Source organism: Vanacampus margaritifer, chromosome 2 (genome assembly GCF_051991255.1).
Source record: "Vanacampus margaritifer isolate UIUO_Vmar chromosome 2, RoL_Vmar_1.0, whole genome shotgun sequence".
Classification (NCBI taxonomy): Eukaryota; Metazoa; Chordata; class Actinopteri; order Syngnathiformes; family Syngnathidae; genus Vanacampus; species Vanacampus margaritifer.
In genome coordinates, this window is record NC_135433.1 from 33,418,791 (window position 1) to 33,441,103 (window position 22,313).

The 22,313-nt window shown below is 40.6% G+C and overlaps 1 protein-coding gene across 2 annotated transcripts in view; it reads right to left on the bottom strand.

Annotated features, from left to right (window-relative positions):
• Positions 1-66: 66 nt before the first annotated feature.
• Positions 67-22,313, bottom strand: part of LOC144043892 (F-box-like/WD repeat-containing protein TBL1XR1) — a 30,382-nt gene continuing 8,135 nt past the window's right edge. For both annotated transcript variants that reach the window (XM_077557969.1, XM_077557970.1), the window contains exons 3-16: positions 15,730-15,833; positions 12,280-12,425; positions 11,919-12,141; positions 10,837-10,969; positions 9,348-9,489; positions 9,149-9,212; positions 8,983-9,080; positions 7,509-7,569; positions 5,432-5,553; positions 5,278-5,352; positions 5,087-5,214; positions 4,815-4,980; positions 4,615-4,716; positions 67-2,223 (exon numbers count right to left, since the gene is read on the bottom strand). In XM_077557969.1, the coding sequence (XP_077414095.1) occupies positions 2,197-2,223; positions 4,615-4,716; positions 4,815-4,980; positions 5,087-5,214; positions 5,278-5,352; positions 5,432-5,553; positions 7,509-7,569; positions 8,983-9,080; positions 9,149-9,212; positions 9,348-9,489; positions 10,837-10,969; positions 11,919-12,141; positions 12,280-12,425; positions 15,730-15,787 (1,545 nt within the window). In that variant the 5' untranslated portion in view covers positions 15,788-15,833 and the 3' untranslated portion in view covers positions 67-2,196. The remainder of the gene's footprint in view (positions 2,224-4,614; positions 4,717-4,814; positions 4,981-5,086; positions 5,215-5,277; positions 5,353-5,431; positions 5,554-7,508; positions 7,570-8,982; positions 9,081-9,148; positions 9,213-9,347; positions 9,490-10,836; positions 10,970-11,918; positions 12,142-12,279; positions 12,426-15,729; positions 15,834-22,313) is intronic.

Consider the following 22,313-nt stretch of genomic DNA (forward strand, 5'->3'; position numbering starts at 1 on the left):
AATTTTAACATGTGAGGGAAGGGAAGGGAAGGGAAGGGGGGGTAATAGGGGCAAATGAAAACAAGATTTATTATCAAAATAGATTTTATTCTAGACCTTGAGATCCAACTGCTTTTCCAACAGTCAGACTGCAACCATGTGAGTGAGAGAGTACAACGCAAGTGAGGGCAAAGACATCACAAGAAAGAAAACAAAAAAAAAAACAAGATTTGCAAACTGTTATTTACATTTTCTGTGATACATCACCGGTTATCCAGATTTTTATCTTTTTTTGTTCATTTTGAGTACATAGCTACAAATCAATCTGAATTACAAAAGTTTGGAGGAATACAAAACCTTCAAGGGCTCTGAAACATAGCAAAGATAGAAGAATCAACGTTAGTATTTTTTTTTCTTGGTAGGAACAAAAAGGGGAAAAAAAGCTACCACTTGAATGCAGTGTAAAAAGCTTATCTAAAACAAACGTTAAAAAATACCATTCCACTGTCATGGACCTCATTTTGAAATTGTTGTATCTGTAGTACAGCTCAGTCACCATCGACACCACTGAAGCAACCTTGAAAATGGTACAAAACGTTTCAAACGGGTAACATTGTGACAAGCCTCCCTTTGTGGTTGTTTATTTGTATTGAGCTGATGTTATGGCTGTGAGATGACAGCTGGAATGCAGACATTGGCTTCAACATTGATGAGGAGTCAGACAAAATGTGATTGAAACCCCGTGAATCTCACTAGAACACTGCACTATTTTTTTTTTTTTTTTAACTTAAGATGCGTTCAACTTGAATAAAACACACCTCCCCTGTTTCTCCATTTTACTCTAAAGTGCAGGACAAGAAAACCCTTTCGAAGGGCAGCTAGTTAATCTTTCCAATGACTGTTAAATGGTATTTTATCACAAAAAAAAAAACAAGACAAAAAACAACAACACATTCTTCATGGTCACGGCCCCTGGTCACGCACGAGAACATCACACGTTGCATTTCAAACATGAAAATGTACTTGAATCCACTCTATGCGCTAGAGTGGCACGCAAATGTCTGCATTTGAACAACAATCCCAGACTGGCATCAGAACATGAAACAAACAAAAACAAAGCGCCGTCCATCCGTGCAAAGGCTCCAATGAAGCCCGTTCTCCAGAGCGTTTGCTCGAACCCAGGGAGCCGATCACGAAAGATTCAGGCAAAAGTTTGAATAGAGCTGGAAACTGGCGGTACACAATTAAGAGGGAATTAGTCTGATTATCACTCAGCATGACTTTGCCTTGAGTTGCGGATGCAAGCACAAAGACTATTTGAATGGATGCAAGCTGTTAAAGCTCTTTCTCTCTCTTTACTCCCAGCTGCTGCTGTAAACGTCCTTCACTTATGACAGAAAGCGAGGTCATATCCCGATCTAAAGACCACCATGTGAGACCAACACTCCAAGACTTAAGGTTTCTTCTTCTCTTTTACAACTTGACATTTAACCTGAATGGATTGTGAACACCTGATGAGTTAAAAACAAAACAAAAAAAAAAACAACTGGGCAAAGGACGCAAAGGACATTTGGATTTTTTTTGATTACTTGCTTTATAATTACTTTACAATGGCAAAAAAAAAATGCAACAAGTGGATAAAAATAATGGCTAAACCAATGTACATTGTACGCTATACATCTGCATGTTTGAAGTGACGATGTCCTGCTGGACAGTGGGCATCCATTTTAAAAACTAAACACTCTCCATCCTCTTGCCCCATTCTCTCCCAGCACACGATATAAAACTTACAGTAAAATCCAATTTAAAAACAATGTCCACAGGACACCAAATGCTGACATATGCAATATGCACACACCAACAGAGAACAACAACAAGAAAAAAAATCTTTAGAATTCTGGTACAAAGGGTTGAAAAGAGGAAAACCGAGGAATTGTGGAGTTTTGGTTTGCCTGTAACGGGGTTCTGGTCCGGTTTGAACAGAAAGCAGCGCCTTCCTCTTCAAAGTCTCTCACGTGGCAAAAAAGCGGATGTGGTGAAAATGTGGTCCTTGAACGAGTGTTTGGAGGTGGGGGATGGGCCAGCGCTGGGTTTGGCGCAAACGGCAGGCCATGGCGTCTGGTGGGGACTACAGCAGTGTGGCGGACAGGCAGGGACAGTCAGTCATTTTGGCTATGTACACATTCGTAGTCGGTCCATGGCTCCCCCGCACGAGTGTCATTTCCTCAGGTCTAATACGCAAACCTGCACACGAGAGAGGAGGAAGACGGCAGTGAACAAAACAGTTTACAGGCAGGAAGCCAACAAGAGTTTCCTTATCTGCGACCTTAACGGAAGTGGCGAGTAGCACGTGAATATTTGACATGTACCTCTTTTATTATTCCTGTCATCTTTGTGGAAACACCCCCCCCCCCAAAAAAAAAGAAGTTAAAATCGAAGCTGTTCTTGAACCATTTGGACTATCAGCATAATTTTGGTCTCTTTTTAAAGATATAGTCGGAATCTCATTGGCTGTTCAATATAAATATAAATATAAATATATATATATGACTGGTTCTTGCATCGTAGGGAGGACCTTTTACGCGCATTGTCATTGGCCATGACAAACAAAGGAAGGCTAGGAGATTGGACCACATAAGGTGTCAATCACTCCCCACGTAATTCCTGCTTCAAAATCACTAAATGATAAAAGAGCTCTAATGAATTTATTGGCACCAGACACACGTAAGACGGCAGCCCTACGTGTGTCAGCAACAGGAAGGCGGTATCTACTAAACAGAGCAATACGGCCACTCGGCCAAGTCGTTAACCAACCCCGCGGACCATCGCTCGACGGCTGCTCGTTGCGTTTGCTTGACAAACAAAGCGTCATTCCTTGACGAAAAGTAACTCGATCGCCGCCGTCATGCTTTGATGGGCCGATGAGGATGTTTTTTGTTTTTGCCAAAAAGCAATCCTACAAGGTTTACTGTTTTGTTCTGCCCATCGCTCATTTTCTACTTCCTGTCCGCTGCCTCCGCGCTCCTACGTATAAATACGTCATATGTACGCGGTGACTAGGACTTTTATGACGTATTGATACGCCTTATGTATGGAACGAGTTAAGCAATTTGTACCATGATGTGTAAAAAAAACAAAAAAAAACGTTTTCTTCTTTTAATTCTTCTCAGCAAATCAGCATCCCATTACTATTTTTAGAAACAGATCCCAGTTACTCCTACACAATGTGTGTCTCATTCACTCCGCCCCACCTCCTCCTGCACTGCACTCACAGGAGAAGTAGAAAACAAGTTAATTGAAGACAATTAACTTCAAAGAGGCTGCTTGTTAGAGCTTATTAGGTGACAGACAGTATTAGCGGTTTGTAGCGACTACTTTGGGTCCTGTAGTCGCAGTGGATGGCTGTGGGAGATATTTTTAACAAACTCGGCTCAACTAACATTTGTCCAAGCTGTTTTTCTGCATTCAAATGGCAAATTGAAACATGGAATTATTATATGTTCCCGGTAAAAAATGAAAGCGAGTTGAATTCACAGAATACATGCACGTCATGGCGCATGGTCAGGATTAGGGATGTTCGATAATACTTTTTTCCCGACCGATACGCAACTCTTGAGTAGTCACCACTACTGATACCAAATACCGATACCACTAGGAAATAAAATTCCCCACCACATAAATGACAGACGATTTTAAAGAAAGTACTATAGATCCCAATATATTATTTTTCGTCAAAATTGCATGAAGTTAATGGCAACTTTGTATTCATATAATTTCTCATTTCTTGTCCCTGATCGTAAAACGGCCGCAGGAGGGCGGCCGATAATTGTAGCGTTCACCGCCGTGAGTACCAATATACTTTAAAATAAAACTGGTATTAGCACCGATACACTGGTATCGGTAGTCACCCATTATAGTCAGGATACCACCACCTCTGCCTCAATTTGAGCCAGGAAAACCCCTTTTTTTTTTTTGTGTGTATGTATGAGCAAGTGGTAAACACCGCATGACCTTCCAACTCCCATAACCTAATCATCTACACCTGTGTTTAAGAAGACTAGGGAAGGAGGGGAACTTGTGGCTGCACTGCCACCTGTGGTCATCTACTGCAAATAAAAGCAAAAATAACGTGTGGCTCGTAAACGGCCATTGAAGAGAAAAAAACTTAGCACAGTGAAAAGTAAGGGAACGCTGTATTCATTGTGAAAACTGCTAGCTGTGTCAATCTTGAGTTAGTTAGTTTAGCAATTAGCATGGCTTGTAGGCTTATTCGGAACTTTTTGGCACAGCTCTTGATTCTCCGTTTTGCTATTCAATGTGTTTCGATGAGGTGCAAAATGCTAATGTTGTAATCGGTCCATGTGATCGGCATTGATGGACATATGAGTGATCAAAACACCAGGAAAAACCCTACCTGGGTAGTTCACATCTTCACAAGCTTTATTTAGGAGGGTCCAAATGAAACGGGACACGGGACACGTTCTAGTGGTGCTATCACAACCGGGCGAACATTTTGGCCAATAAAATCTGACTTCCGGGTGTGAATGCGGCACTGTGATGATCTAAGCGGCACTAAGTCAGACCTCTCAGCAGAGGTGATGAGGCGAGTGGTGGAGATGAGGCAGAGGTACTTACAGATCCATCAGATGCGCTTGCTCCTACTTTGTCCCCGGTGGCGTTCCAACACACCTCGAAGATCCCTCCCGTCCCTCTGTAACTGTGGACTAAAGCACCGGTCTGAAGACACGCAAACTGATGTTAGCCACGGCTGTCTCCAATGTGAGGGAGAGAGAGAGAGAGAGAGAGAGAGAGAGAGAGAGACTTAGTGAGCATACCTGAGTGTTCCAGATGTGGACACACTTGTCGAAGGAGCCGCTGGCTAAGTGTCTGCCGTCAGGACTGAAGGCCACGCTGTACACGGGCTCCTGGTGGCGGGTCAGCGTGTGGATGCAAACCCCGCGCTCCACGTCCCACAGACGCACCGTCGAGTCAAACGATGCACTGGCAGGCAGCAGGACAGGGCACAGAGTCACGTTTTATTGAAATGTAATTCATACTGTACAGCAAACCCGGCCACAAATAGCTTTATTTTACGTCCAGGACTCACCTGGCCAGCATGAGGTTGGCATTGGGGTTGTTGGTCCCAGGGCCTGTCGGACTCCACTTGATGGTGTAAATTTCTTTGCTGTGGGCTTGGAGGTCATGGACACACATGTCCTGCTTCATACTCCATATCTACAAAGAATGCCACCAGAGTTAGCTCCGAGGACACGCCAGCCTGCACACGTTTTCACTGACCTTTAGAGTCATGTCATCAGAGCAGGAGGCCAGCAAACTGCCAGTGGGGTCCCACTTGATAGCGTTGACCTCGTTCTGCAGCAGGTAACAGAAGGTTAGCAGCATGTCCATGTCCACCGTATTAGAATTACATGGACAAACAACACTGACTTACCGTGTGTCCCTGGAAGGTCTTGACGGGTCGGTCATGACCCAGTTTGCAGACATGAATGCACATGTCCGTACTGCAGGAGGCAAACGTGTTGTTACTCTGCCAGTCAACGTCCAGAGCAGGCGCTGTGGGGACCAACAGAAGAAATACACATTTTGCAATCAGCGTGTTTGTGAGTTGTACATTTCAAAGCCTGCACACCCCTGTTCAGTGGCCAGTTAAAAACAAGAAAGACACCAAGATGATTCGTTTGAAAACTGTGAGGAGCTCTCTGCACACCTTGGCACATGCTAACAAAAATGCCCGAAAAAGCCTACTGGAACAGCTGGACTTTATTTGGCAGGTTTATGTACACGGTGTCCATGGTAAAACACACATACTTCCTTAAAACAAAACAATTTTATTCAATTGCAATGTTGATAAATATTTTCAACACAATTTCCATCATATTTCAATGCGCTTTGCAAAATTCAGGTGAGAACTCGTTAGAAGAGTTTGGCATTGATGTCGATTTCTGCACATCGACTGGGTAATGCATTTTTTCCCACCCAAGATTAGGCATCGAAAATGATGGAAATCATTTAGCTACATTTCAAATGAATAAAATGGTTTTGCTTTCAGAATTTTGTGCTTTTTTTTTACCATGTACCCAGACTTTAAGGACTGCCTGTACAAGTTTGTGTTGAGTATCTAACTGTGTTTTGTGTTTGTTGTCTCCTCCCCCTTGAGTTTTTTTATTTCAATGGGATATTTTGTGGTGAAATAAAAATAAAAATAAATAAAAGGCACTTGTGTGCATATTCCCATTTGAGATGAGTTTGAATGCGATTGGTTAAACACAGCCACATCCCCAATTATAAAAGGGTGCACAACTACACAAGCACATCTCAGCTGTATATTTACATTTTCGCTCTCCTCCCCAAAATTCAAAATTGAGTTGTACAAGTTACACAGGTTCTTCTGATAAAATGAAGCAAGTTAAAATGATAGACTCAAGACTTTTTCATTCCATCTGAAATTAAAGACCCACTTGACAATATGCCCAATGTCCCATGTTGTCCAAGTTGCCCAAGTCCATAATTGATGAGCCATCTGGTCTGAAGAGTCCCGACTAAAAATACATGTTTTGTTGCTTCAGCTATTGTGATTGCACAGTGTTACCATGAGGGTCATTTGGTATTTTATTTTTAAATGTCCTCCACTTTCTCGTCATCTCTGATCATTATTTGCGGACTCTGTACTGGTCTGTTATGGTGAAGAAGGAGCTGAGCCGAAAGAAAACGCTCTCGATTTACCGGTCGATCTACGTTCTTCCTACCCTCACCTATGGTCACGAGTTTTTGGTCATGACCAAAAGAACAAGATCCCGGATACGAGTGGCCGAAATGAATTTCCTCCGCAGGGTATCCGGGCTCTCCCTTAGAGATACGGTGAGGAGGGACTCAAGAGTCGAGCTGCTGCTCCTCCACGTTGAGGGCTACCAACTGATGTGGCTCGGATATCTGGTTCAAATGCCTCCTGGACGCCCCCCTACAGAGGTGTCCCACCAGCAGGAGGCCCCAGGGACGACCCAGGACAAATTTTTTATGCAGACTGATTATGTTTTGGGAGGAGAACGGGAGTATCAGCTAGACAGGAAAGCAAGCAGTCTGTTCCGAGCAGGCTTATCAGTCAAGGTCACTTCGATATTGCTTCATGCGCAAGAAGTGAAAAGCCCATTGTTTAAGAAAATACTGGTGTCCACGATACAGTATAAACTTCGACATGATGCATCTTCTGTGAACACGAGGTTGTGCGCATTATGACGTCACAAATATACGACACTACCATAGGAGAGGGGAGGGGCTGAGGAGTTGGGCACCACTTACCCCACAACCACAACAGATGGACCAATGTGGCATCTCTATTATTTTCGGCTGGTTTCTTTATTATCTGGTTTATCTGTACGACGTCAAATTGGTCGATAATTATCGGCCACCGATATTATCGTGCATCCCTAACAAAAACCTGACATTTGAAACAGGGTGTGTAGACTTTTTTATTCCACTGTAAACAGCAATAATAAATTCTTGTGACTCACCTGAGTGGAAAGGAAACTGCTGCTTGGCCTCTCCTGTGTGAGCGTCCCAAATAATTGTGGTCTGGGTGAAAGATGTGTTATTATTATTGTTAATAATGAATGTGAAACAACAACATATTTTAGCAGATATTCAGGCTACATTCAAATGCTCAAATCCCTTAAAAATTGAATTATGAACCCAAATTCTACATTTTATATCATATTATGGCTAAGCTAAGAAATAACATAATTTGTTAAAAATTTTCACTATATAACGCGATGTTATGGACATTGTAAAAAGTAAATAAGAACAGAATACAATTATTTGTAAAAAAATAAATCAATCAATTTAAATCAACCTGTATTCAATTCAGTACTCTAAAAAGATATTTAATGTTCCAACCGATGAATGAACGTTTGAGTTATGGGCAAATATTCTCTCATCTTGAATTTGATGCCAGCAACATATTCCTAGAAAGGCTGGGACGGGGAAATGCAAGGCTTGTAAAGTTGAGCAACACCCCCAAAACACCTGCTTGGAACATTTTCCAAAGGTAAACATGTCATGATTGCCTTTTCAATGAGCATCCACAAAAAGGCTAACTTGTTCACAAGCACAATGTCCCAACTTGATTGGAATCGGAGTTTATACATGTAGCAGTAGGAAGTAGAAAATATCGCAATCGGGAGAAAAGATGACGCAGTTCATGAAGTACGACATTTAACATGAGCCATGCAGTGAATCAGTGACGCACACATAATTAAATATCAGCGTTAAATTCACTGTTCTGTTTGATCTGTCTTTTCCTAAAATATACTGTATATTTTCCTGCTTTATGGTCAGAAGCCAGTATTTTTTGGGGTGATTATAACCAATCGACAGTCTACTGGAAATGACAAAAGAACAGCTTGAAACAAACCGTTTTTTTTTTTCTGAAGAAAGAAGAGGGTCTACTTTTGGTCGGTTCAGTGCTTATATTGCACACAACACAAAATCTGTACGTCTTGAAGGAAAAGTCGAACACACCAGAAAACGTCTGGCAATATGGGGAAGAATCAATGCAGCAAATTCTTCTTTTTTTTGACGGATGTTGGTCAGATTTATGCATTTACGCGTGTCTGAGTTTTATGGGCAGTTCCTCTCATGATTATTTCTTTCTTGAGAATGTATCATCAGCTGTGAGGTCAAATGACAAATAAGGGATATATTCTTCATTTATGACTTTACAATTTCTTTTTTATTTATTTCTTTTTTTACATTTTTTAACAACAGCTTAGTTTTCATCAATGATTTGATTGCTGTGATGTCTAAAATACTGTTATTGGTGCCACGTGTTATACCGATGAACATTAGATGGCAATGTTGAATAAGAAGGACCCTCACGGCATGTAACCTGATAGTGAATTGAGTATTTGAAATACTGAGAATATGTGCACATGCTTGTCCTACAGCAACGTTAGTTGGAGCCCGGCCACACCTCCCAGAATGACTTACCTTGTCTACCCCAGCACTAAGGATGAAGTTTCCTTTCTTATTCCACTTGAGTGCAAATATGGGACCTTTGTGCTGACCCAAAGTACTGGCCAGGTTACCTGTAAACACCACATCATTGAGACAGGCGGCAATATTAAACATCAAAACAGAATCTGTGCCAATTTACCGTCTTTTGTCCATATTCTAGCAAAGCCATCATAGGAGCCTGTTGCTAGGAGTGTGCCCTCACTCTGAAAGACAATTTTTTTTTTTTTTTTATTATCATCATGGAACAGGAGATACACTTCCCCTGAAGAAAGTGATCACATGCGTGCACGTTCGGTTTAACCCGAGAGATCATACGGCTGAGTTGAACGCATTCTCACATTCCAGTCTAGCGAGGTGACATCTTTGTTGCTCGGTACGTCCTGGCCCCCTTCCCGTATGCAGTGCCTCAGAACCAGCTGGGTGGACCCACCTGAGCTGTTCTCACTCAGGTTCCAGATTCGAGCCGTCGAATCTCCGGACCTGTTGGGAGTTTAAAAAATAAAAATGGAGCTATCGTTTCAATTTCAACTAAATTCTAAATGTTAGTAACGCGATGCGCTCCCGTCTGTTCCATTTCAGTTTTACCCACTACATCTTGAAGACTTCCATTTACAAAAAAATGTGCTTCACTCATTCACACAAGCAATCAGGGGGGAAATTTCACAAGCTATCACATCTGTGTGTGTGCGGTTAGAAGAGGAAACTTGGGTCGTGCTGATAGAACATGTCAGTTTGCCTGCAATGCATGTTGCATAATGTCGTAATTTAAGAGACAACTTACAAGTTGAATGTGTTCCAATATCAGTGCTCATAATACTCGCATCTCAAATCATACTTCCACATTGAAGAAAAATAAAAATTTTGTTGCGTGACTTTATAAATACATCAAGTTAGAATAGAATTGGATGTAAAGAATTAAAGAGTTTGTGTATCATGGTAACTAAATGGGTGTGTGCGCCTTGGTCAACAGGGGGCAGTATATTACAAACATACATACTGAATCTGATGATGAAAGAAGACAATCTCAACTAAGTGGCAATATTAGTCATTTGTCACAGAGGATAAAGATTAAGAATCTGTGAGTATTGTTGTATGATCTGTTTGCATGCGTTGCTTACACTTGGGTTCAAAAGTTGTTCAAAGATGTATAATCACTGTGACTTTGATGCTACTAGCCCATCAATAGTGATTTGCATTGTGTGCTCACTTTAAGATAGCTGGACTAAACAAAGTTAATGTAGTTTATTCTTAAAGAAAACTTCAAGGAGAAGTGCTGATAAACTGCTTGAAAGAAGCACTTTGCCTTTTTTTTTTTTAATCTGGAAATTTTTTAAATACTGGTTTGATTATATGTGGCAGAAATCGACAACTAATCAATAGGATTCCAAAGCATGGGCAGACCAATCATATTCTAGACACAGACCACAAAAAGACCTCCCTGTCCCCTCTCCTGCACAACAACAACAATTACATAAAATTATTTTCCATTGCATTTCTCTGCTCCGTGCTTTACAATGTACTGATTTTCTTTTTCAATCCAATAATCTCAATGAATTCATCATTAAAATGAATAAAATAGCTTCATTTGCATATTTCCTCTTCAAATACGAGGGCAAGGGAACAGAGGCATTGCACTTTCAGTGCCTCCAGCGACACATTGCCAACGCAGGCAGCTGGTGGGAGCCCTCACACAAGTGACATTGCTCAATATATGCGTTTCATTACACACGTACTTAACATGCTGACAACATTAGATATGTTATCCAGTCGTGAAACTCAACGCACATCACTGCAAGATGCAGTACAGCGGACACGCTTGATACTGACCCAGATGCCAGCAGGTCGTTGACTGGATTCCAGGCGCAGATAAAAACTTCCGATTCGTGACCTCTGAGGACCATGGCTTTACTCTGGGGTATTTCTACATCCCGATCCACCTCCATAATCTCTGAGTGGTGATCTACAACACGGAGCAGAACAGATCAGGGAAAAGGAAGGAAAAAAAATGGGATTCATGTACAAAATATCATACAAAGTGTTCAAAAACAATTTTCTGACAGGTCCAATTTATTAATGACAAAAAAAAACAGCTCCTAAGACTTGAACCTGAGAGCCAAATCCAAAGGTTTTCTTGATAATAACTAGGAGTGTGAATTGCCTAGTACCTGGCGATTTGATTTGAATCACGATTCATAGGTCACGATTCGATTCGATACTGATTAATCCCGATACAAATCTATAAATTGATTATTGCGATATAACTCCAATTAAGAAAATACAAATCAGTAAACTTGTACATGTACACTGCAAGATTTGTATGAAAATGTTTTTATTTATCTGAAAATTCAGGCTTATAACTGAGCCACTGCATTTAACAAACAGATGGAAGTCTGTTTCATTTTTGAACAGCACTGAAATAAAATATTATGGCTTAATGTTCCATTAATATAACATTCTTCCATGCTTAATGTGTGAATCCTAACCCTGAGTAAGACATTTTGTTGAATATTCCCATAAAGAATGTATGTTTAAAAATGATTCGGCTGCATATTGAATCGATTCGAGAATTGCGTGCTGTAATATTGCGATATATTGCCGAAACGATTTTTTCTAACACCCCTAATAATAACCCAAATCATTTCGCAAGTTGTTGCATAAATAGGTTATATTACTTTATAATGCCGAAAACGGTGCTTGCAGGCATTCCATGTTTTCTTTTGCGTCAGTCACTTCAACAAGAAATTGAAGAAAACAATTTCCCCGTGGTTGTATACTACTAGTTACTGGCTTTCTAACACACTCTAAAAAACGATTTAAAATCCTTTTGATAGTAAACTGGAATCCAACCCGCAGCAACAAGAGAAAACAAAGCGGTTTATTAACTTGTTTACAAGCATGATCTTGCTTACTGGCTAAGGCATGGGATCCATTTTCCTCCCCATTGGCTGCACCCTCTCCGTTCTTGGTGCTTCCCTGGGGCCCCGTGCCGCTGCCACTGCCTGCTGCCGCCTGCTGTTGCTGCTGGGCCAACTTGTCCCTGTAGGCCTGCTGCCTGGTTTGGACTACGTCGGGCATCACTGCGTCGATCAGGGACAGCGACTCAATGGGGCGCCCGTCAAAGAGGGTCCCATCCTGTACACACCAAGAAAAGAAAAGAAAAAAGAAGAAGAAGATGGAAACGATTAGAGAAAGGTGCTATTCAGCTCTTTTACTCCAGATGACGGGAGTCGCAAAATTAAACCGTGTGTCCATGTAAAGATGACGACTGACTTCATTGATGCTGACTTCAGCCTCCACATACTGCAGGCCCTTCTGGATGATAGAGATGAGGGCAGCAGGGGGCACCAGGGCTCCATTGATGTTGGACTGGCTGATGTGGCTCTCTATGCCAAAGGTGAATGCCGAGTGCGAGAATCCTGGAAAACAACAGTGGAATGTTGTTCAAGCGCGGTTCCAAATACGGATAGGTCAAGAAAAACGACATTTTCGGTGAAATCAACATGTACTTTGGCTATGCCTACACGTGCACAGTTGTGTTTTTTTTTTTTTTGTGAAAACAATGCCTGAGGCTATAGAATATTTTAATTGATTATTCTACCAATTATTATTATTATTTCTATTTTATTTCAAACATTTAAAATGACAACACAACAAAAGAGCATAATTTGACATGACAGAGACGTTTAACCAAGCTATTGAACAAAACAAGTATGAAATATAGTTGTTTTCGTTCTCCATAAATAATAATAATAATGACTACCCCCCCCCCCCAAAAAAAACATTTACAAAAGAAAAGAATTGATGTTTGAAATGGAATAGGATGAAGGCAAATGCTCATCTATTCCCATCACGATTTTACCTCAACTTATTACTTCATTAACTCATTATTCGTAAACATTGTACTTTCAACCACTGTTTTGTTATTCCTCCACCCTAGAGTATTTCGCAATTTTTAATTGATAAATACTTGTACTTTTTAAAAATATTTCCTCAAAACCATTCCACAAAACCACTTCACAGATCAAAATGCACATAGCGGTACTTTTGAGTTTGAGTTGCGAGCATATTGTTTAAATTTCAATTCCCCTCTCAAATAATAACCCCCTTCTCTCTCTGTAAATTGTTTTTGTATGTTGCCTGGAAGCATTTTATTATTTGCCCTATACATTATTTGTCCAGTGTTAATATCTACCAGATCCCTGAATTTGAATGTGCGTAATTTTAAAAAGGGTTTTGTAGGAACTACCCCAAACTTCTACACATAATGATTCAAATATGGTAATATTAATGAACAATACAAAATATACATTGCTTTGTCATTTAATATGTGTCTGGCCTTTCCCAACAATCCAATAGTGCGTGCTACCTTTGCCCTAACATGTTTTATATAGGGTGTCCAGCAGATTTTGTCATCAAGAATCACACCCACAAACTTGCTTATCCCATTTGTTCATTGGGATTATCCCTTCGATTAATCGAGTATTCAGACTTTTGTTGCCTTATTAAGTAACAAATATGCATGTGAGATGCAGGCTGTATCGTCTACTTGGGGTCACCATCATTCTGTGACTGAGTGTGTGTGGTTTTAAGTTGGCTGCCTAGCCAAGTGAGTATCAGGTGCGTCAGTGAATGAGTGCACAGGTGAGAACTAAGGATGCTCCGATCCGATATGTGGATCGGCTATCGGCCCAGATATTGGAGGGAAAAATGGTCCCGATCCACACCCTGATCCACAGAGGCTTATTTTGCACGTTCACGTCTCTAATGACGAAGTGAAACGGGGAATGGTGAGGTCAATATGACCCCTTTGCTACGTTGGCACAGTGTCTGTCAAAATTGCACTGGTGGAACTCGCTGCCTCGCCGCCATCGAGGGGACCTTCGCGAGAGCGAGCGGGGACTGGTTGGTCTCACCGCTGGCCAAGCGGGGACCGCCGCTCTTTCTCTCGCAAAGGTCCACCGTCGCCCAATCGGGGCCTGCCTCGCTGCTGCCGCGAGTGGTGGGTTGTGTGGGAAGCGGCAACAGAGTTCTTTCTTTACTTGCAGACGTAAAAGACTGTGTAGAAGACAGAAGCAAGTGGCGCAGGAGCCTTGGCCACATCAAACTCATTTTGTAAACAGAAGCGCTTGGAATCAGGCGAGCCTTGGCCACATTATGCACAGTTGAAACATTAACACTGCTCTAATGTAAGAAAAGAAAAGTGCACCGTCACTTAAGTAATGATTACATTCATTCAATATATGTATTGAAAATATTGAATGAAAATCATACTCCAATAAATGTTCAAAAAATATGTAGAAGACGTTAAAGAACATCTAAAAGCATTTTGAGTTTTTTTTTGTGGAAATATATTGAATATTATTGCGGGGACTAGTGCAAGGACAATTTAGTATGGATCGGATTGGTATCTGCCGATACCGAACCCAAGGTACCGGTATCAAATCGGTAATGGAAAAAAGTGGATCGGAGCATTCCTAGAACTTAATGGTTGGCTGATAAATGGCTAAACTGTTAGCCAGTCAGTTGTTGTCGACGCAGCTTTTGTATCAATGTGTCTATGAGGAAAACTGATCCATACGAAGCTTTGAGGCACTGACTATTTTTTAGTAATCAAATTATTCCAGTCATTTGAGTAATCGTTTCTAACCCAAGCAGATTAAAAGATAAATTCAATTTAGGCCATCTAATGCATTTTTTGAAACGTCACCATCAAAAACAATGACCATCAGCAACATAAAATGGTAGTAAAGCGCAATTACTCCTGAATAACAAAGTTAACATGACATTAAAAAAAGAAAAGGAAGTGTATCACAGGAAAAAGACAACAATTTAAAAACAAGACATCATTTTTGCTATCTTGTGTTCATGTGGTCAAAGCCTCTTAGGCTACGTTCACACTGCAGGCAAATGCGACCCAGAACGGATTTTTTGCCCAAATGCGACCTGCATCTGACTTATTTAATTTTATGTCAGTCTGAACGTCTCAATTCTGTTTTTTTCATATCCGACCTGTGTCACTGTGATCCTAGATCGGATACGTATCCGAATTTTTGCAATGCGACCGCAGTCTGAATGGCCAGGTCGACGTCATCAAAAATCCAATATGCGCTCCGCGCCGGCGGGGACATTAAGCTTGATTTATGCTTGACCACTCGGCTCGGGAGATGTACGTGAATCGGCAAAGTTGTTTCGGGTAACAGTTGTGACTTGATATTTGACTTTAATTTGATCCCACTTAAAACGTGAAGTCTAAAGATGACATTTGTAGTGGTGATATTAGTAATTTGATGACGCCATTGTCCAAAAAGGAGACGTCTCCATGAGATGAGGCGCTCGAACAGGCTCGCCTCATTTTCACAAAATATTATTTCTACCCCTTCCCACATCATTCTTCTATAGCTATGAGATGGTAAAAATATGAGCCCCAACGACGGACTTATAAAAGTCCGTGGCCCTGACATGCTGAACCTCACGAGGTATTTACTTCGGCAAACACAGCGTTGTGACTGACGTTGTATCCCCTTTCTTCGTATGCGGGTCGTTTCGGGGGGCGCATTACGTCCGCACAGCAGACAGACTGAGGTCGCAATTAATAAGTAATGTGAACGCTTACGCCCAAAAAATCTGATTTCACCCAAAAATCGAAATTGAGCATTAAGACTTAAAATGTGAACGTAGCCTTAGTCCATTGAATTGAATTGATATCATATTTGTATTTACCTGACTCCTGCAGGTATCTGTAAACCAGGAAATTAACCTCATCACTGCTTATGCTCATTTTTATTCCTGGTCATTAAACCATTTGGTCAGCACACTACAGGAGCCTGGGAAAAGAAAGACAGGAAAACACATTTGCTTATTCACAGTTCATGTCAAAACACACCATAGGCTTAACAAAAATAGGGGAAACACACCATAAAAATACACAAAGGATGGCATTTCACACATTAAACAAGTACGAAATACTAAGATTACGCTGAAATTTGAGAGGGTGGGGGAAATGTGTTTTGCCCGCCAATAGAAACACAAGTGATCTTTCATTTGATGAAGAAATTAAGTTATTTTTTCTCCTAGCTGGAGGCAGGGAAACTGTTTACATTCATTAACCTACAACTGAAAATAATTAGTAGTAGTCTTCATGAGGCAGCCATTGCAGGATATTTCAAACCAAGTCTGGAATAGACGTCCTACCAGCTACCATAATAACACATCCCAGTGCTGTTGAAATGCGACTGTGGAAATAAACTTGGGCTCTGGGCAAGGGAATCTTGTTTCCATCATGCTGGAAACCCTTTCTGAAAAGTAGTCGAGAAGACAAAAACGGAAATACATATCGCCACTGTTGGTCTAAATATACTTACTATATATATTTTATATTTTTTCACAAATTGCAACATTTGGTTTACTCCTTTGTCTGTCTGTCTGTACAACCGACCCGCACAGCAAGATATGACCATTTTAAGAGATAATCGATTAGATGAAGGACTTTACGCTGTATGCGATTCAATGGTTACAATACAGGCAAGTGGCTCTTTTGCCGTCCAGCATCTCGGAGGGGGCGTTCCCATGAGGGCTGTGACGTCACGTGCAAAAGGTCAATAGCTTGACAACAAATCTATTAACTCTCTTGAATACTCAACTGTCTGAGAAGTAGAGCTACAACAATGAACTAGAAAAATTCCCGCGGAAATTTTGAATGGGACTGCTGACTCTTTGGTAATGAGCTGAACAGTTTAAAATTTAAACCACTGGAATCGGTCAAGAAATGTGGAAGTTAACCATAAACAACATCAACTAAAAGTATCTCACTGTCCCTGAAAATGTATTTAAAAAAATGTAAATGAGCTGAACAGTTTAAAATTTAAATGACTGGAATCGGTCAAGAAATGTGTAAATTAACCATAATCTAAAAATATGTCACTGTCACTTTAAGAGCGCACATCCATTTTTGACTTGGAGCCGTCACGCGCCCCACATTCCATTGAGATTGCATGAGAGAAGCACCCCTTCAACAAAAACCTCTCACGACTTAACGGTTGAAGATACAGATTCAAGAAATGGCTCGTTAGAACGGCAAGGGTTTGGGGAACACGAGCATGTTCTCATTTTCTTAATCGGATAAAAAATGACCAAATGAGAGCAGGTTGAAAACTTATGATTTATCAGAAATGGAGAGAGGAAGGCGCCTGAAATTAACATGTACAAGACAGGCGAATTAGTCCGACTTCTCTTGCTTAAGGTGAAAATAAAGGTACTAAATGACACCTTAGTCAAATAAAAGTTAGTTTGTCTGAAAGAAGACACTCGTGACTACAAAATGTGAGAATTTGACGTCTAGTGACAAAAGATCGTTGCCATGGTGACGAGTTGAAGTGACGTCACGCACCCACATTGCATTGAGATAGAATGAGAGAAGCACCCCTTCAACAAAAGCCTCTCGCGACTTAACGGTTGAAGATACAGATTCAAGAAAGGGCTCGTTAGAACGGCAAGGGTTTGGGGAACACGAGCATGTTCTCATTTTTTTAATCGGATGAAAAATGACCAAATGAGAGCAGGTTGAAAACTTATGATTTATTCGAAATGAAGAGGAAGAAGTCGCCCAAATTAACATGGGAGAGATAGGCGAGAGAGTCCAACTTCTACTCGCTTAAAGGGAAAATAAAGGTACTAAATGACACCTTAACCAAATAAAAGTTAGTTTGTCTGAAAGAAGACACTCGTGACTACAAAATGTGAGAATTTGACGTCTAGTGACAAAAGATTGTGGCAGTGGTGACGAGTTGAAGTGAAATTTTTTCTAATACATTATTTGGTTCCCGGCACTGGATGGCTAATTAGCCAACAGAGTGTGTGAGAAAGCTAATTCAGCCACTGTCTTTGAACCCGAACAGGGGGGGGGGCTTTCATTCCTTAAAAAAGATTTCGACACTGAGCTAAAGACGGGACAAATTCCTACAAAATGAGCTAAAATTCGTATCGGTCGGATAACGTATGCGCGCGCAGCGTGTCTTGGAAAAAGGTGCTTGAAGTGTGATTTTTTCCCATTCATTCCCAATGGGGAAATAATTTGGGAGTTTTTTGGGAATAGCGTCGCCAAGGTAACTGGGAATTCTTAGAAAAATAATAGCGCAGCGAGTCAGATCGAGCCGCATCGTTTGATACCTCATTTGTGCCGGTGCGATGTACGGTACGGGCCGCATTTTAGCGGAAAAATCGCTGGAATAATATATAATAATAATATTAACAACAAAAATAAACCACTGTCCTAGGTAGAATAACAATATGTGCCTGCTTGCTTCGCAAGCAGCCGCGAAGCCGCAAGCAGTCCCATAATCAGTAATAGATACAAATATATATATTTAAATGTGCTTGCACACATTTTATTATCGATTTGTTGTGTCGCACAATTATTATGTCACTGTGGTCGGGCCGGGCATCAGTATGCACCTCCTAATTAATGTATAAGGCGCCACTGTAACATCTGAGCCGTTGTGGTGGGGAGTGTCTGATTAGGTGGATTCAACATGTTCTATCGACGTCAGACCGTCGTGGCATTTGAGCCCTCAGATTGACCGTTAGCTAGCTAGCTAAAATATCGAGAATCCCCGTCGTGCTGCCATGAAAAGCAGGTTGGGGTATTTTTGATGAGATGCGCCATAACTTTTGGACTCCGTTGCCAACATCAGTTAGCTTTGACACTGCATTACCCACAATGCTTCTGTTTACATCACGGATTACCACTACTGCGCATGTGCGTCGCCAACGGGAGAAGCGGGAGACGAGGTGGTTTCAACTTTGAAGAGAAAAACAAAGCAACAAATAAATGAATACATGAATAAATGACTCATAGGCTATAATTCATGTCATTTTTATCTAAAATGCCCCAAAAAGGTATACCCTAAGTAAATTTAAAGCTGTTCTTGAACCATTTGGATTATAACCATAGTTTTTCTGTACAACACTCGGGCCGGGTTTAAATAAATCATTGATCGTCGTCATGAAGTCAACTAATCATGACAGCCTTCAACAATATGTTGAAGAACAATTTGTCTACAAGGGGGCAAACATGCACAGATGAAATTATGTTAATGTGACAAAATGCTTGCAGATACTGAGTACCAATACTCGTACAAAACAAAGTCTGTGTTCGTCGCGCAGCTATCAAGACTTTAACCTTAGAGTAATGAACAGCTCCCGTGTGCTCTCAACTCCGGTCGTCAGGCTAACGACTTGATTGAAACAAGCGATATATCATTGCGCAACCCAATGGATGGAACTTTTAAGTGTGCAACAGACTTTGCTTACTAGAAAAGCACTTGGGCCAATCCTCATGATGAATGCTAAACAAGTTGCAACGACCGCATACACCAGAGATAACGTTAGCCTCAACTGTGAACAGTATGTGTAAGGCTCATTTGTCGACTCAATATTTATCAAACTGTCGAGGCCAAGCACTCAAATTGCACTTCTTTTGCTCAAGATGGAGTGCTTGATATAGCATCATAAAGTACATTTTAACAGGGTTTGACATTAACGGTGGCCCATGGCCAAAATGCTGCTGTGCCGGGCCACCACAAATTTACAGGTTATGGCCACCAAAAATGGCCCAAATATGCTTTTTTTTATGTATTGGACTGATTACTTTTATCACCAAACCAATGCGTCAGACACAGGATGCTGTGAAGATGCAAGAAAAAATGCAATCAGCACACGCTTAACGGAATAAGGCGGCATGAATCTGGGTTAGCCTCATGTTGCTAGCTTTGGCCAGCTCAGTCGACAGTAGCCTTAATACATACCAGCAGCAACAGCAGGACCACGGAAGAGAAAAACAAGGGCGGTGAGTAATACAAAGTGACGCTTCGTCGCCAGATTATTATGTCTAATAATACCCGCACAAGAATGGTATATCAACTAGGGCTGCAACTCATTTTTTTAATAACATTAATAATCGATAAACGTGTTGATTATTTTGTCGTTTAATTGTTGAAACTTTTTTTAACAAGTTTCAATTTCCATCCCTGTATCTACAAAGACGATATCATTTTAGAACAACAGTGATTGAAAATGCAACAACTAAGGCTGGGTTTAAAAAAATTTTGGGGGAATAATCGATTTTCCTTTTCGAGGCTGATATCGATTCATAAAACCAGGAATTTATTATTTTCATATCTTTTCCCCATAAATTGACAAGAAAATAGCATTTTAAAGGCCACATTTTTTGCACACATCAGTGAATGTCATGCATGAGCAAGACACAAGATTCTGCATCCAAAGTCCTATATTAGCGTCAGAATGAATAGTATCGGCATAATACTTGTTAGTACTCACCGATACCACTGTTTAAAAGCAGTATTGGGGCCTCTGCCGATACCAGTATCGGTATCGGAACAACACTACTAATTTCTTCTTTAGAAAGTTGATAAGTGAGATGTTGGGCTATGAGACGAAGTGATGTCAGAACCACAGTAGCGATTATGACAGCTAAGCAGCACATTTGAATAAACCCGTTTTTTAAAAATTGATCAGCAGAAACTGTGTCAGGCTGTCAGCATCTAAGTGTGTAGTATTGAGTTGTGAGGACCTGTGTAGTTAACTTTTACTGATATGCAAAAGACGCACTAAAGTAAAATCACGTTAACAAGATACATTTTTTGCCTTAGAAAATGATCAAAAATCGTCCCACCAGTACACATGGATTAATAAAAAAAGAAAAATGCATAATAATTCTAGTGTTACCGGTACCTACATGTTATAGAAAAAGCCATACTTACATTCCAACATATTTAATGTCTATAGCCGGGTTTACATGGAGACTTTTTAGTCATTCCGACTGAAATCATTCCGAAAGAAGATCTCTGGTCACCTGTTTACATGTGACGTGATCCTTTCCGACCTGCCGTTTACATGCTCCCCCGTTGAATCAGATCAGCCCCGTGGCAGCCGCGGGACGCACGGACATCGATCACGTGATTTATAAAGATGGAGTTCATTCGTCATTTAGCACAGTAGATGTGATAGTGTTAACACTTTTATTGAAGCAACATCTTGATAAAAAACACGTTTTGTGTACTTAAAAACGAGTTCTCCTCTCGCAGTCAAGCTCTGGGGAGACGCCGCCATTTTAGTGGGTGGAAACGATGACGTCAAGACGCATTTATGTCAAGACAGAGCATGCGCATGCCGGACGAAGCCTCGCCATTCCGAATTAAGTATATACATGACGCTCATTCGGATTGACGATAGGAATATACTCCCCCTGTGATTCTGAATGAAATTCTATTCGGATTCAGCCTTTTCATTCCGATTGAGGTGTTTATATGGAGAAATTTCATTCCATTTGGATTCATTATAATCGGAATACATGGCTCTATGTAAACCAGGCTAATGTGAATCAAATCGGGCCCCTCTGAAATGAATCGACTTTGGAAATCTGAATCAATACCCAGCCCTAACTTTGACACAAATATTTTTTATTTAGTGACGCTCTGTGAATTAGATTTAATGTGACAAAGGCTTTGATCATTCACGTCATCCTTGAAAACGTTCCATTTCATCATATTCATGATATTTCGTTGTAAGGTCCATATTATCTATATTACCGGGAGACCATTGAAAAGTGATACAATGCTACCATCTGCTGGCCATTGTTAGTGGGTGTTTTGAGATTTTACAACCCCAATGACAAGGTAGCACTGCACAAATGTTATCCTGCCCATTGAGCAAAAAAACATAGTAAACGTTAATGAACATTTTTGGTGGCATTCATTTGGATTTTACTAAACGTCATTAAACATTTTTGGTAGTAAAATAGATAATTGCTATAAAATGAATAGTTTATTATTAGATGGCACTAATCCTAAACACTGTCTCTTTAATAGGGGTGGGAACCTCTGGGTATCTCACGATACGTTACGATACGATATGCAATACAAGCCTCACGATAACGACTATCTCACGATATGACGATATCGTGATTATTGATATATTGGTCAGGTAATAAATCCTCGATAATCTACAATAAAACTACTCAAGACATAAATTGATGTTTTTTCAATGAGAAAATAGTTTTTTGTACCATCACTGAAAATAAATATTAAAACTGGTGTCTTGTTCACAGTGAGTACTTTGGTGTATTTTTTTTTTAAACAAATACAAATGTCTTAGCAGAGACCACTTTCTGTGAACAAATTTGTGTCTTTCTTAACACTATTGTCATGCAACATGTCAGTCAGTTACATAGTGAATTGTTTCATTTTATAAACTGTGACATTTTTTTGTGTAACATTGCAAAAGTAAAT